General features: G+C 34.6%; 1 protein-coding gene across 2 annotated transcripts; it reads right to left on the bottom strand.

Annotated features, from left to right (window-relative positions):
• Nucleotides 1–309: 309 nt before the first annotated feature.
• LOC110032517 (pinin) lies at nt 310–12,819 on the bottom strand. 2 transcript variants are annotated; one of them, XM_020736177.1, is made up of 11 exons: nt 12,701–12,819; nt 12,498–12,584; nt 12,368–12,427; nt 12,097–12,270; nt 11,896–12,009; nt 11,192–11,263; nt 4,749–4,832; nt 4,552–4,652; nt 4,109–4,193; nt 1,039–1,151; nt 454–729 (listed from the first exon to the last, which is right to left on the bottom strand). In XM_020736177.1, exons 1-11 carry the CDS (start codon nt 12,776–12,778, stop codon nt 540–542), a joined length of 1,158 nt encoding a protein of 385 aa, XP_020591836.1. In that variant the 5' UTR covers nt 12,779–12,819; the 3' UTR covers nt 454–539. The 2 variants fall into 2 exon arrangements, with proteins under 2 accessions (XP_020591835.1, XP_020591836.1); XM_020736176.1 differs by lacking the exon at nt 1,039–1,151 and having other exon boundaries at nt 310–729.
• Between the last annotated feature and the right edge of the window lie 3,110 nt (nt 12,820–15,929).

Below are 15,929 nucleotides of genomic sequence, written 5' to 3'. Positions count from 1 at the left end.
TTCCTTTTTTTTTTTTTGTAGCAGCCTGCAGCTGCCCTAAATATATCCTATGAATGCGTACCAAATGTGAAATCCCTATCAATAAGCAAACAACAATTAAGAAAAATGACTTGGGAATCTGCCAAAAATGAAAAGAGTGAAAAAAAAAAAAAGAGCTAACATTCGCAGAAATCAGCTGCATCTATAATCTTCCATAGTAACCTCAGCAAGCACAACACATCAAAAACGCCTTCATTTCAAGCACACAATCTTCAAGTCAAAACCTTAATCATATCAAAGATAAAAGGAAAGCCTCTAAACACCAAGAAATTAAGAGTAAGATCATTACGGATACGAGAAAAACAATGTTTTTTTAATGGTTTTCTCTCAAGCTGGAACAGAACTACCGTTACCTGCTTCTGGGGCCTTAGTTGAGTCGGTCTCATGCCTGTCCTGCGGCTCAAGGACCTCGTCAATGAGTTCATCGTCGACAATAATATCTTCTACATCCTCATCCTCATCATTGGTTCCAGCTATCCTCCTCGTTTTGGGGCCATGTTCTAACCTGTGTGTCTCAAGCTCCTTGTCCATGGTTTCCTGGAGATTAACCAGATTGTTCGATCTCCTCGCGTTCCTTGCATTTTGCCACCTTTCGAGCTCCTTGTCCACATTAGAGATATAATTCTCTTCAATCTGTTTCTGGTATTCGGACAGCTCCGCTCTTCGCAAGGACTTCCATTCTTGAAGGGCCTGTAGGAAGTGGCCAAGGTGATAGATTATTTATTGTTTTAGTATATAAATGGTGAAATTGATTTCAGTTAATGCAATAATGCTTGGCACAAAAGGGGATCCCCCTTATGAAATCCACCCATTATGAATGTAAAGAGGGCGGTAAAATCCAGATTTTGAAATGATCAGGGCTCATCTTGCAATATTTCTTTTTTTAAATGACCAAGATGCAAGAATAAAATTTATGCTGATGAAAGCGGACATCGAAGAGGTGACCAATTGTAGCGATAATGCATTTATAAACCCTAGATAAAAGTTGTCGACTATTACCTTCGTAAAAAAGAAAGATTCATCTCTTTATACGCTCGACATGTGAATGAAGCACAAAAATGGTTGGATAACCATATGAGGAGCAAGTTGCCGTTTTTTTGAGGGTAATCGTCCTGGGAATGGATGAGAAAGGAAGATTTACATGCATGCCACTCATTTTTTAGGTATTTATTTATGTAACAATCTAAACTTCAATTTTTACGTGTCAATTTACCTATAATGCATGAAAAGGTGAATTTCACTTTTCAAAATTAAAATAGGGGTATTTTTATGTGATATGAAAGATTTGGGTGGTATAAATGTGAAAAATAAAGTATAGGTATTAGATTTATAAATACATAAGAAATGTAAATGTTCCTAAAATAAAATGTGTTAAAAAAGGGGTGATTTGACTATCCTAGATTCTCTTAAAGGGGTTAAATATTGTGTAGGAGTTTGAATGACACTACTAAATCAACAACAAAATGCCTCCCTATGTGAGCATTCTTACCATCATACTCTACCTCTCAACAAAAACCTAAAACAAAAGAAAGAAAAGATGGAAATTTACATACATGCCATACAATTACTATGTATTTACATATCTGACACCCAAAGTTTAATATTTACATTTACAAGACCTTGGTGTCATAAATCTATGCATGAAAAGGTGTATTTCACTTTTAAGAAGATACCGATAGTGATATTTTTATGTAATGTTAAAGATTTAACTGGTGTGCATGTAATTATAAATGCTTTGGTGTTACATACGTAAATAAATACGAACTGTGTGGAATGTATGTAAATGCCCCCCAAAAATGGGAATTGATGTTTCGTGCTCAAGATGAGACACAGTCACACAAGTGAATGGAGGAGAAGGCACTGGACATTAAATGAAGACCTAAAATCTTCAATAAATCATATTACAATTTTAATTCTTCTAAGGAATGGGTAAATGTTACCAAATTTAATATAACTAGATTAACTTTTTTAAACCTGACTGGTTGAGTACCAAGCAACAAGTTTATCTCCAAGAGGAATAAAAATTCAAAGGATCAAGTTCGGTTCACTCGAATTCAAATCAAGTTCACAAGACAACAAAAAAGGAGTATAGAGAAAGCAAGCAAGTCAATCCTTGCAATCATGCTACAAGTTGTCCGCAAGAGGTAACGAGACAAAAACAAAAGATCAGCAAACTAAAGTATTCAATCTTTCAAAAACATTATTGATCAGACACTTTTTGTCAACAAGAAACCAAGGAAACCCAGAATAATAAATGATCCAAGCTTGATAGATTTTACGCTCCGCATCTCAAATTACTTATCAAAATTATTTCATCAAATACAAACCAAAAGAGAGACAGAAGAGTCATAAGCATGCTCATAACAACTCGTTCATGTGGCTTGAGTTGCCTGATAACATAAGACGGACAAACATGAGCACTAATCCACCTTGAAAGGAGCAATTTGAGCCAAATAGATAAATTTGCACTTTTGAAGGTTTCATTTGGATGAATGGGAAGACTAAATTAGGTCAGGATAGGATGTAGTGGCACAAGATTAAATGAGTTAATGACCAAAAGGATCCACTTGACCTGGGGTACTTGAATAGATTGGCCATTACATTGCTCAGCAAGACAATTGGAATGAAAAGCGAAAAAACTCTTTTGAGCATATGCTCGGGGAGAATTCCTAAACAAACTTCTGAACATTTAAGAAATGCCTCATAATTATGGCCAATTGATTCCATAGTCCTACAAACCATCTAACATAGCTCAAAACACTAGGCTCAACTTGAATATAGATAATGTTAAAGCATTGAAAGTTAAAGAAGACATGCTGAGAAACAACAGATGGGATGTCATCATAAGGGTCATTACTTCTCCAAAATATCAAATTGGCATGTACCATACATGCATGGATAGACAATACCATAAACGGTAGTACATATCCTAAACACGACCAATTGAGAAAACAACATATTTCAAAATTTGTGATGAAGTATGTTGAGCCATTATTGTGGTCCAAAAGAAAAATTTACTCCTACATACAATTGACAGGTGTAAAATACACGGAAAGAAATTCTAAAGCACCCCACCTAAGAGCATCCTCTGGAATGGAGATCATCCTTGGGAACACTTATAAATATAATGCAAGGTTTTAAGGGGATGATCCAGCTCTCATGGTTCCTATTGTAGGAATTCTATTGAAGAAGCTCCGACAGAGCAACAATGTGAAAATAAGTGGAGTTTGACCACATTGGGCACATGACAACAACATAGATATACAATTTGAGAGGAGAAATAAAAAGAAAATTTGTTTACTGAAAATATCCTTACAATGTTTAAAATACTAATTCAACCATAACACTAACAAATATAAGCATCACTACCAAGTATCTTCCTCTCAACAATAACCTTGAACCAAAAACAATCGTTAACACGTCCATTTCCAGAGTTGTTAATGATCTCATGAGTTTATCCACCTTGGCTCATATTAGCGCCAAGTCATTCCATCCAATCTAGATATTAAACAATGCTAGATATAGGTTGGCTCAAATTGAGTCAACTTTGGCTCATTCATTTCAAGTTATCTCAATATTGAATTGATTTTTTATCCTGAAATACAAATACTTAATCTTACTTTCTTGCACCCATACATACATAAATACATCAATATATAGATGGATGAATATATAAAAATATAATTGCATAAGAATATATCGATACATGCATAGATAGATATATGCATTTAAATTTCAACTAAACCTCAAGCTAGCAAATTTATATTGAAGCTTGAATCAACTCAATTTTTTATTTGCCTAGTTAATTTCAATTTAAGCTCGATTGGATAAAAATCGATCCAATTTTCAAACAAAATTGAACATTTTAGTCAAATCAATAGCTCCATTAATAAGAAGAACAAGAATTTTAAAAGAGCCTGAATGGCCAATGAAGTGTCCAAGACATTTATATCCTAAACTCAAGTACAATAGAAAACAAATTTGCAAAACCAAAAAACAAAGTTCTAGTTTTATAAAAATTGTAGAAGTAGTAGCCAACAAAGCAAACCGTGAGCATCAAAATATTTACCTGTTCCTTATGTTGGCTCATAAAAGCTGCATCCTCAACTAAAGGCTTGACTGGCATGTAATATATGGGAGGTTCTGCTTTTGTCCTGACAAAAAAGGCAACCAAACAAAAAGGAATATGAGATCACGAACAATATAGAATAAAAAAAAGAGTAACCATTCAAATTAGAGCAAGACCATGTAGGAATGCTTTCAGTCACACTGAATTTCAACTACTTATAGAAACAGAAACTTATCTGTCTCAACTAAAATTGTCAATAGGACACTTTGGACCAAGATTAAAAATAACCTGCAGTTCGTATAGAAATATTAGTTCAATATATCAGTATTGTATAATCCATCAGGAAAACTAAACAAATAGAAATAACAATAAAAGAAGAATGCAACACTAACACTAAGAAATAAGGGAAGAATTTCTAGAGGCCTTTGCTACGTTTCATGTACCTTAAAAAATTGGAGAGCTTCTTATGATGCTCAGCCCACAAGAGAAACAGAAGCTCCAATTTCTTTTCCTCCGCCTTTGCAGCAACACGAGCTCGAAGGGTCTATAGATTAAACATTTGAAGAAGATATAAAGATGATTTAATACGCCAAAAACGATAACAGAATGAGCAATATTACTTTATATCCAATATAATTACCAAATCACGTCTGCGCTTCTCAGAAATCTGCTCTCTTTCTTGTTGCCTTAGCCTCTCACTTTCCTCACGGGCTTTCTGTTCAGCCTACTCCCATAAAACATATAAGGTCTATCAAGAAAAAATCAATAATGGGTATGTGGGCTCTCAATTACACAAGATAATCATCCAATGTCTTATTTGTGTCTCAATAAGGCTCTTCCTTCAGAGAGATCTATAGATGACATAAGGTTATACTATTTATCTTTTAAGATAAAAATAAAGGAGTTGAGAAAAAATAAATATCATGTTTGTTTTAGCATTATTGAACACACCATGGACATTCCCTGATTATTGAACTTGCTTAATTTGTTACCTTCGATGCTCATTTAACTAAATTGTAATTTTTTTTGCAATTTTAGTTGGTAGTAGAGCACGACATATTAGCTTGCTCACATCAATAAGGTAATTGGGAGGAGGCATGACCAGTCAAATAGAACTAGTTGTTAGCAAGGTTTCTAATGTTAAAGCTGGCATAGCTCAAAAAACAATCGTGTCTTCTTAATTCTGATACTCTAAAACATTCAAGGTGTTGAGCTTAATGGAGTCATAACGAAAAGTGATTGCACTAAACCATACAAGAAAAAGCCAGCCTAAAAGAGGAACCAAGCCTACATGGTTCAGATAGCCCTTTTCAAAAAAAAGCCAAGCCTTTAGGGCTTTTGGTTGCAAGTAGGATTTAGTTTAAATAGGATTTAGTAAATCTTGTAAATTCGGATTTATGAAATCTTAAATCCTGAAAACTGTTTGAAATGTTAATAAATAAATCCAAATAAATTTGGAGAAGCTATTTGGCAACTTTAGTAGGATTTATCTTTCCCAGGGCTTAAGCTTCTCCAAATCCCATAAATCCATCTTTCAACGGAATTTACTAAATCCAGGATTTAAGGCAAAACAAAGAAAAAATGGGATTTAAGACTATAGGATTTACCATTGACTTTTTTGCCTTTTTTGCCTTTTGGCAGGATTTAGCATAAATCCTGTATAGATCCTGCTTAAAACCAGCTACCTAAGGCACTCTAAACAACATTGAAAAACTAAAAACTTGTTAGTTGAATGAACTAGTTCCAACACTAGCTGACCCTACTGAATATTTACTTGAACACCACTTCTCTTACATTTTAGTCCTTAAACTCCAAAGCACAATGATACCCGTTCAAATTATACTCAACTACATAAGATATTATCAAATTACTGTAAATCTTTTATCATCTTCTAGATCAGGTGTCCTCACAACTTATTCCCCGCCCCTCTTTTAAAATGCAAAATTCCTCTAAAGCTCACCATCACTGATTAAAATTTGAAGACAAAAGGTCACACACACACACACACACACACACACACACACACACACACACACACACACACACACACATATCTTGTGTGTGTTCGTGAGAGAAAGAGAGATACCTTTTGCACTTGCACTGCCGAAGCTAGTATTTTTAATTTTATGACTAAAAACATATATATTTGTTTATAAAACTCTACAATGATTGATATGAAAATGCAACTTGAAGCTGATTTTACTGTTTAATAAAACATACATGCATGTGTCTACACACATACATCACACATGAGCATGCGCGGGTATATATATATATATATAGACACGCGCATACACATGCACACCACTTTGAGAGCTATTAACTCTCATCATAATTTCATCATTGTTCACATGAGTGTATGTTTGTCTCAGCCTGATATCATCACCATTCATGATCAGCTACATTAAAATAGTAGCCGTACTGTACCATAACACAAATTTTTAACTTGGCCATCTCTTTGCACTATAGTACAACCCACAATTTCCAGCAGCTTGACTTTAAGGATCAGCCATAGGCATTTCTCTGTCCTTAGGAGTATAATGTTTGTGGCAACATCTATTTCTCAATTCTCACTCCATTGGAGTATAATGCTTCTGACATTTTGCATCTTTTTCGTTCTTTTTTTTATATATAAGGTTTCAAAATTTACAACACTTATTGATCATAACATTTCGAATTAATAGAAGAAATCCCAATGAACTAGTTGAACTATGATCCAGTGGAAAAACAAATTTGATCACTAATAAGGATCTATCAGCTTTGTAGCAAGCAAACACATATTTAGAGAACAGTTACCATTCAGTAGATGAGGCCTTTTTTTCCCAAGTTTTCAATGTTTTGCCGTGTTTTCTTTTAAAAAATCTGGCATGTAACAATTTTAATTTGTGTGAACAAGTTACCAGGAAATACCCTACAAGCCAAGGATTCATAACAAAGGACAACAAACTCACATAGAAGATCATCCATTGCGGTGAGAGTAGTAATGCATAATGGATAAAAAATTACAACATTCTCAAAATGAAGCTATAAAAGCTTCAATTTGTCCATGTATTTGTAGAAAAAATAGACTTAATAGGTAAAAAAAACTAATTAGCACAATGGTCATGGATATATAGCAACAAAAAATAATTTACATATATTTTAAGTAAGATCATGTAATTACTTTCCAAATGAAACTATCCATGCAAAGAATTGTTGATTAGGGATAAAATTTGTCTTCTATACCCCATATCCACCCTAGAAAAAAAAAAAAAAAAATTCATTTATTTGAGCACATACTGCAAGATTAACCCTCTTAATTTCTCAATTTTTTTATTGGACACAAAAAATTTTGAAAAATCTAGATTTAAAACTTTCACAAAACACAATTCTCGCCATGGAATGCTCCAGTCCAATAAATAGTCATAACATGTCAAAAATGTTGACTAAAGCTTCACAAAAGTGCTAACTCCAGTTATTAAAAGTAGAGGCCTGAAAAGATAAATATTCATAACAAAGAACCGTGGAACATACAAACGTAATAGCCAAAAGCGACAGTTTTCAGTGGTATGAAATGCATCATCACGACAATGCTGCACCAGCATTTCCACAACATCACCCTATCTTTGGTTGATTATGACGCTTCAATAGTTACTTTCAGATATCTACTTTAGGATTAATTGGAATTTATGTATCTAATTTCCACAAATCATCTGCAGCCATTTTTAGCTCTGGTAAAGCTTAAAGCATGCGACTTCTATGCTTCAATGTGAGATGCGGCATGAGATTACAGAATGCATTCAAAAAATTTCTTATGCTGCATGTAACTTAATGGAAAACAAATTGGGTCATGATATCCAAAACAAATTTTCATCCAAATGGTCATAAAATGTATCCCATTTATTCTGCTTAGTATATATAAATGTCATATATTTTGTTTGTAATACATTTCATGGCCATAGTCTTAAATATATTTTGTTTATTAATACTGCAATTGCCGAGTCCCAAGTCCTGGACGCAAAAAGTGGAGGGTTGTGCACAACCAACATAAAATTTTTTGTCCAAAATCATGTCATAAATTCTTTAAATTATTCTGTAAATGCTTAGGCGTCCCCTAAAAGCGACACGTTGTATGGTCTGAATACAGTGAAAATTATGCAAGGGCCACTACACCGACATCTGGTTAAAGTGTCAAAAAAAAAAAAAAGAGTTCCCACATTATGGACGAATGCGGGCAAAGAAGTTATTCCATAAAACTAATATCATGATAAGATCTTGGAATATAGATATTCTCATAAGTAAATTAATGAAATTAGTAGATATTATAGTTCATAAGAAAATAAACATCTTATGCATTCAATAAACTAAATGGGCTAAAAAAAAAACTAAAGAGATTGATAACTTAGGTTTTAAATTTTGATACTTAGGTAAGAGTCGCACTAGAAATAATAAAGGCGTAATTATAAGCAAAAGTTAAAGAGATAATATCGAATAATAATATTGTAAAAATTAATAGAATTAAAGATAAAATTATAACGCTAAAGATTATTATTGATACTAAAATTTTTAATGTTATAAATATTTATGTTGCTTAAGTAGTTTTATATATAGGTTAAAAAGAAAAATTTTGGAATGACCTAGAAGAATTAATATATATACCTCTTGAAGAAAGAATTTTAAGTAGAGAAGATTTAAATTGAAATATGGGTAGAGTGGTTGAAGATTTTAGAAATATTTATGGCGGCTATGGTTTTGGAATAATTAGTGAAGAAGGAAGAACTACATTAGATTTTGTTTTAGCTTATGATTTTGTTATTGTTAATACTTTATTTAGGGAAATAATAAGCACTATTAAATTAGTGGCAAAAGATGTAATTGAAAAATTAGGAATAATAATGTGAAAAATAAATAAAATATAAGAAATTTTGTTATAAAAATTGATTTAAATATAAAAACTAAGAGAACTGGGAAAAATACAAGATGACCGTAAGGAGTCTAAAAAAACTATTTGTGAAACTAAGAATTCTACTTTTAACGATCTTCATAATAAATTATATACTAAAGAGAGTGGAAAATACATGTATAAACCACCCAAATAAAGAGAAAAGAAAAAAATTTTAATTCAAGTTGAGTGTATTAAAGATAAAAATCAAAAAATATTTTTTAGAGAAAAATACTCAATATAGGTGGATGAGATATTTTGATAAATTTTTCAATGAATTTTCTGATAATACAATCGATCTTAGTGATTTTAATACAGTTAACAATAATAAAACTTTTTATTATCACTGTCACACTAGTAAAAAGAAAGTTGATGATGCTTTAAAGAAAACCAAGGGTGAAAAATCAATAAGAACTGATGATATCCCAGTTAAAGTGTGAAAATATTTAAACAATTTTGGATTTTTTTGGCTTACTGAACACTTTAATATTATTTTAAAAACTAAAAAGACGTCTGAAGAGTGAAGAAAGAGTATTTTGGTGCAAATTTTTAAGCAGAAAGGGGATACACAAGAGTGTGCAGATTATAGAAGAATTAAATTAATGTCTCATACATTAAAATTATAGGAGAGAGTAGTTGAACATAGGCTAAGACGTGATACAAAGATTTTGCATAATCAATTTGGATTTATGTTAGGCAAGCCTACTATGGAAACTATTCTTTTATTGAGAGGTTTGATGGAGAAGTACAGAGAGAGCAAGGAGGATCTACATATGATTTTACATATGATTTTTATTGATTTATGATTTTTATTGATTTAGAAAAAGCTTAAGATGAGGTTCCAAGAGAAGTTCTTTGGAGAGTTCTGGAAAAGAAAAGTGTTGGTATGACTTGTATTCAAATCATTGAAGATGTGTATACTAGAGTTGTTCCTTGTATTCAAACAGAAGGAGGATTGACCAATTATTTTTCAATTGTAGTTGGAGTACATCCGGGATCGGCTTTAAGCTTATATCTTTTTGCTTTAGTTATGGATGCTCTTACTGGAGAGTTACAGGAGGATGTACCTTGGTGTATGCTTTTCGTTGATGAAATCCTTCTTGTGGATACGACTAGAGAAAAAGTTTAGGAAAAACTTGAATTACGGAGGTCTACATTAGAGTAAGGCCTTCGTTTGAGTAGATCTAAAACAAAATACATGGAATGTAATTATAATAGTAACAGATCTAGAGGTAGAGTTGTAAATATGGGTGATCAAATCATTAAAAGCTATGAATGTTTAGATATCTCGGATCCATTGTTCAAAGTGATGGTGATATAGATGGGGGATGTTATTAGTAAAATTTAAGTGGATTGGTTGAAGTGGAGGAATGCATCGGGTCTATTGTGTGATAGAAAAGTACCGCTTAGACTTAAAAAAAAATATATAAAATGGTGGTGAAACCTACAATGTTTTATGCCGCAGAATGTTGGCCTTTAAAAGAGAAGCATAAAGCTAAATTAAGTGTTGTTGAGATAATAATGCTTAGATGGATTAGTGGCTTGACACTAAGAGGCAAAATGCGAAAATGTATATGTGAAAGGGTTGGTGTAGCTCTGGTGGCAGACAAGATTAGAGAAAGTCGTCTTCGATGGTTTGGTCACATTAAACGTCGATCACCTGATTATCCGGTTAGGAGAGTAGATGTTTTAGATTCAACTTATGTTAAGAAAGATAGAGGTAGACCAAAAAACACTTGGCCTTATTGCATTAAAATTATCTTAATTTATTAGAATTAGATGAAAATATGACACACAATAGGACACAATAGAGAAAAAGAATTCATGTAGCCAACCTCACGTGGTGAATAAAGGCTTCCTGATTGTTGTAATCTTAATTATATTCAAATTTAGTAGCAAAATTGGAATCATATAATTTGCCATTTAAATATAATAGAAATGCCACGTGGTAAGTTTTTAAGGATATACTGATCAAAATTGGTTCAAGATATCAGACTTAACATTTTCCTAAATTAATTCTCCCCCAAATCAAAATAAGGAAAAAATATAAGCTTCTTTGCGGCTATAAGACACTCAAAACTATCAAAAACAGTTGCGTAAAATGAAACTTGCATAAGGAACAAACAACAGTGAGGCATGTCAAAAGAAAATGGCACACTCACCCTCTTCAATGAATCAGATCTCCTCATATATGCCTCAGTTGATGAAAGCTGCTTGTCTTCTTCACGAAATTTCTAATGAACACAAATAGATCAGTTAAACTTCTCTAAACAACAACTCTATTCGATAAGCACTTGCAATGCTAGAAAAAAATAGAAACATGATTCATAACAACTGAAACAAAACAGAATTACAGAATATACAAGATGAACATCCTTTATATATAATATCTTTAGTCTACCCTCAGTTTATTTGTATGCATTCAAACATAATAATCATAGATTGACTGCCTACAGCATGCAAACGCTTGTCAGGTAAGCCCTTTTCATGACCATTCCATAAAGTAAAAAAAATAGAAATATGCAAGATTCATTGCATCAGTTAACGATTTTTCCAGCTTGACATTTTTATTCAATAGAAAAAAAAAAAACCTTGTCAAACACCTTTAAAGGGATGAACTCAATCTCAGCAGAAAAAGACAAGATTTAGAAATGCATTGTTTAATATTATAGCATCATTCCATACACTTTACACTCCAGTAAATACTTGGAAAGTTATCAAATTCAAAATTGTTAAAAAAGCTATACATCACATGATTATATGTGCCTGCAAACAATATGCAGATAGCAGGTCGAATGTTAATAGCGAAAGTTTTCAAAAGATTTTAGGTGAATTATGTGTGTGTTTGTGTCTTAGTCATTACTACCTCCAGTGTACCCAGTAGCTGGCCCAGCATCCTTCTATTTCTCTTCACCAAGTTTGGGTCATCCTCCTTAGGCAACACCCTAGGAACTGTTTCTGTTGGAATAGCATCATAGTCCTGCTTGTAAGAAGGAGAAAACAAGTGACCATTAACAAAAACAAGTATCCTACGAAAAACAATCAAAGTATCAAATTTAAGCCTCACCATCTTCCTCAACCGGACATTACCATCTCTTCTAAACCCCCCATTAATCTGTCCACTCCCAGACCTTAACCTGGCGCTCTCCCCGCCAGAAGAAGCGCCAACTTCCACAGCTGTATCCTGAACCTGGAGATCTCCTGCTTCAGCATTATCATTCTTGCTCTCTTCACCATCCACCTTCATAAAAACTTTCCATCAGCACAACAAAACTAAAAAAAAATGCAAAGTAATCGGAAAGAAAAAATAAAAAAATAATAATAAAATGATTACAAACCTTCACAACTGCAGAAGAGAGTCGCCTCTTAGAAACCGGCTGCTCCTCCGATTCCGGAGCCTGAAGTGTAAAAGACGGAGAAAAATCAGCAAAGCTGAAAGCGACAAAAGAAAATTGAGAAACTTCTTACCGGTCTGATCACGCCGCGGATCCGTGATCCGCCGGCGCTTGCGGCTGCACGGCGAACACCCCTCGGATTTCGAAGACGCTCTGTTATCTGTGCACAACGAGAGGCATAATCGCTTAGGGACTAAGATAGGACTTTCTGGGGCGTAAAAAGAGAAATTATTGGAAAATAAAGGGACAGAGAAACATTAAGGAAGACGATCGAACCTCCCATTGCTGACGCTGGAGTTCCGCGATCTCCTTTCTTAGTTCCTCCGCTGTCTTCTCCACCGCGGCGCTCGCCATCTCGATCCTTGTCTTCCCCGGAAGACCTGGAACAGGGTTCAGCTTGGCACAATCGGGCTTCACGTCTGTCCGATTTTATATACATAAGGGGCGATCCCGAAGTTCGGTTCGGAATGACAGATCCGGCTTGGTTCAAGCCGGTTCAACTTAGAATTCAAAAGAATGTATGTCTAAAGAGCAAAGAAACATTAGAGCGTGTCCCACCTAATATTTTATTCTAAAGAACACTTCAAATCTAAAAACTCGAGCCAAAAAAAGTGATCCTATGATATAATGTGTCGAATCCTTGTATATATGACCCGAGAGTTAGAGCTAAGAGGATAAATAGAGAGAAACTTCTCTTTTTGTATATATGACCCGAGAGTTAGAGCTAAGAGGATAAATAGAGAGAAATATAGTGGAGAGAGAGAGAGAGAGAGAGGGAGGGAGAGAGAGAGAATGTGTCACTTCATTTATGTCTTGACCTCCTAGTTATAAGGGTCTAAAATACAGCTACAAAAAAGATAGAGAATAGTTATAATAACTGTCAAAATGACTGAATCGACGTGTCTATCGAGGAAAAAATATATTATAATACAAAAGAAATATAATATTTATTGATTGTCGGATGATTCAGTTTTGACTAGTCATGTCGACCGTCGTATATATGAGATCTCTTCTGCTGGGAGGATCGGTCGATCAATGAAATCCCTCTGATCAATTCGGTAAGAGGCTCGTTGGTTAATAGGTTCGTCAATCGATTTCGTTGTGTAGTTGATCGACTGCTTGGTCAATCCACACCTCGTTCTTTGGCTCGGAACTTCAGTCACTTGAAACCCCATTCCTAGCGATTTGATTCATTTGAGATTCGTGTTGGCATTTTTGTTGTATACATATTTGTTCTCCAATTTTTTGGCTCCTTGATAGCGACAATTACGATAAGGACAAAAAAATTATCAAGCAACAAACAACACAGTAAATGAAAAGTTAATTCTCTCTTGCATTCCATGCCAAGTGAACCCTATAAATAGAGCATGAAGACTTGCATTATATTCATTTCATTCAACGTCTCTTGGGTTCCTAAAAAGACAACATGGTTGACGGTTCTGGCAAGAAGAGCATCAACATTCACCTTTTAGCTTTGTAAGGCTTTCAGGTTCCTTACTCGACATCATTAAAAAAGAAGAAAAAGAAAGTTGTAAAGAAACATAAGTCGTCGACACCTGAACTTGAGTCAGGCAATTAAGTCGCTTCTTTGGAAAGTCCTGATAGTCAGACACCGAAGAAGTCCCTGAAGATGGACGCTCACCAAAAATTATTACTTCTGGTCCAAGTATTGGCATGATATTTGAGGAAAATCTGTAAGTTTTTCCACCTGTCAAAGGAACCGAGAGTGGTCATGGTGGGTTGAAAGAAAAGGTTCTCATCAACTTTCTTCCGCCCCTAATGCGAAATAAGGATGACGCCCTCCTGACACAACGAACAGATGAGTTTTTTGTTATCATTTCAGAATTAAACAAATATTTGGGTATGTAAATTTTTCTGATTTTGGAACTTTTAATGATTCATTGACATTATTCTTAATGTAGATGAGCCGGTGGGTTGTCCAAGAATGTCATTGTTGATTTTGCCCCAACACTTGTGGATGAACAACAACATCCAGTCACTGCATTTTTTTAATCGATCGATAAGGGTGTGTACCGATCGATGGACCCATTCAACAGCTCCCAACAAGTACATTTGAAGAGCCTGCAACTATCCTCCGGTTCGATGGAGCACCAAATAAGGGAAATGGTCGACCCTTCAATGAAACCGATCAGAGAGTCTACTGATGAGCTTATGCGGGACCTACTTCCTTGCTTTAAGAGGTTGGAAGAAGATGTTTTTGCGCTTCGCAGTGAATTGATTGATGTACAGGCTGAGTTATGGCCCATTCAAGAGTCAATCATTTTGAACAAATTCCAGCAAGATGTCAACTGAATGTTTCAAATGAGGATAGGCAAAGACTTAGTCTTTAGGAGGATGCTTTAACAAGTGGTTATTTCGACTGAAGCGGCGGAAGACAATTTTTTTAACTTTTCTCCAATGAAAACAACAATCATTCAATTTGTAATAAAATAATATATTAGGTAATGTAAAGTGATGTTTGGTGTGACGCTTATCTTTTTGAGGCGTTCTGATTTTCACGCCCACTCTATAAATATGGCTCAAAACCATCATTTTACTTTTTACACTTTCGTGCTTCTTCTTCAAATTCCTTTCTCAATTCTCTTCACTTGTGATATTTCAATGTATCTGAAGCATTCTCCAACACTCTTCGGGACTTATCCTGCCATGAGCATATCCAACTTGACGGCGACGAATGTGATGGAATTGTAGAAGTCCTACGTCTTTGATAGAACAATCACTCTGTGACAAGTTCAAGAATTTGATCGATTGACAAAAAAGTTTAGCCATGACCTGATTTTTTACATAGATTAGTTCAAAAATGAGTTGTAGTTGCCTATTTGCTCTAAGTTATGGAGCATCTTCAACCGATATGGATTCATCCCCTCACAATTTATCCTGAACTCAATTGGAGCCATCATGAATTTTGTAATCTTCTGCCACCGTGAGAAAATACCTTGATCGAGTGACTTATTGATTATTTTTTTTTTCTTTTAAAAATGACAAGAACAGGTTTGCCATTTTATCCTTTGGGAAGAACCTCCAACTGCTTAGAGTTGAGAACAAAGTGAAGGAATGGAAGAAGCATTTGTGGTTGGCTCATGCACCGGAGGGGATTCCCACTAAGCTGGCAGATACTTTGGCAGACAAGATGAAGTCATTGCTGAAGGAATTACACACTGTCAGAGTAATGCTCACATGACCTCAATTGTTGGCCCCCCAAATATACTACCGAGGGGATTACCAACCGAGTATTGAAGGGCCAAATGGCCAGTGATCTGTGGCTTGCTTCTGACATTGTTGAAGCTAACAGGGTGAGAGCGGTCTCTATATGGGTGCCTCCCCTCCTCAAAATGGCTCTATAACTCTTTCTCTACGTTTATAGAGCCTTAAAAATCACCAATGGTTGCTTCAGACATCTCTTCAAAATTTGGCATCATTCAATGGATCTTCTAGAAACCGACTCTGGCGCCTAGATGCTAAAACTGTCGCGCTTAGGCCCCAT

The sequence above is a fragment of the Phalaenopsis equestris genome, unplaced genomic scaffold (genome assembly GCF_001263595.1).
Source record: "Phalaenopsis equestris unplaced genomic scaffold, ASM126359v1 Scaffold000958, whole genome shotgun sequence".
Lineage (NCBI taxonomy): Eukaryota > Viridiplantae > Streptophyta > Magnoliopsida > Asparagales > Orchidaceae > Phalaenopsis > Phalaenopsis equestris.
This window is presented reverse-complemented; position numbering and strand designations above follow the sequence as displayed.

What these genes read in the sequence shown, in the direction of transcription:
- LOC110032517 (XM_020736176.1), bottom strand. Translation starts at nt 12,778, where the DNA reads ATGGCGAGCGCCGCGGTGGAGAAGACAGCGGAGGAACTAAGAAAGGAG. An exon ending in AGAAGCGCAGACGTGATTTG is followed by an intron (nt 4,653 to 4,748) that starts GTAATTATATTG and finishes TTTAATCTATAG; the next exon opens with ACCCTTCGAGCTCGTGTTGC. An exon ending in AAGCTCTCCAATTTTTTAAG is followed by an intron (nt 4,194 to 4,551) that starts GTACATGAAACG and finishes CTTTTTTGTCAG; the next exon opens with GACAAAAGCAGAACCTCCCA.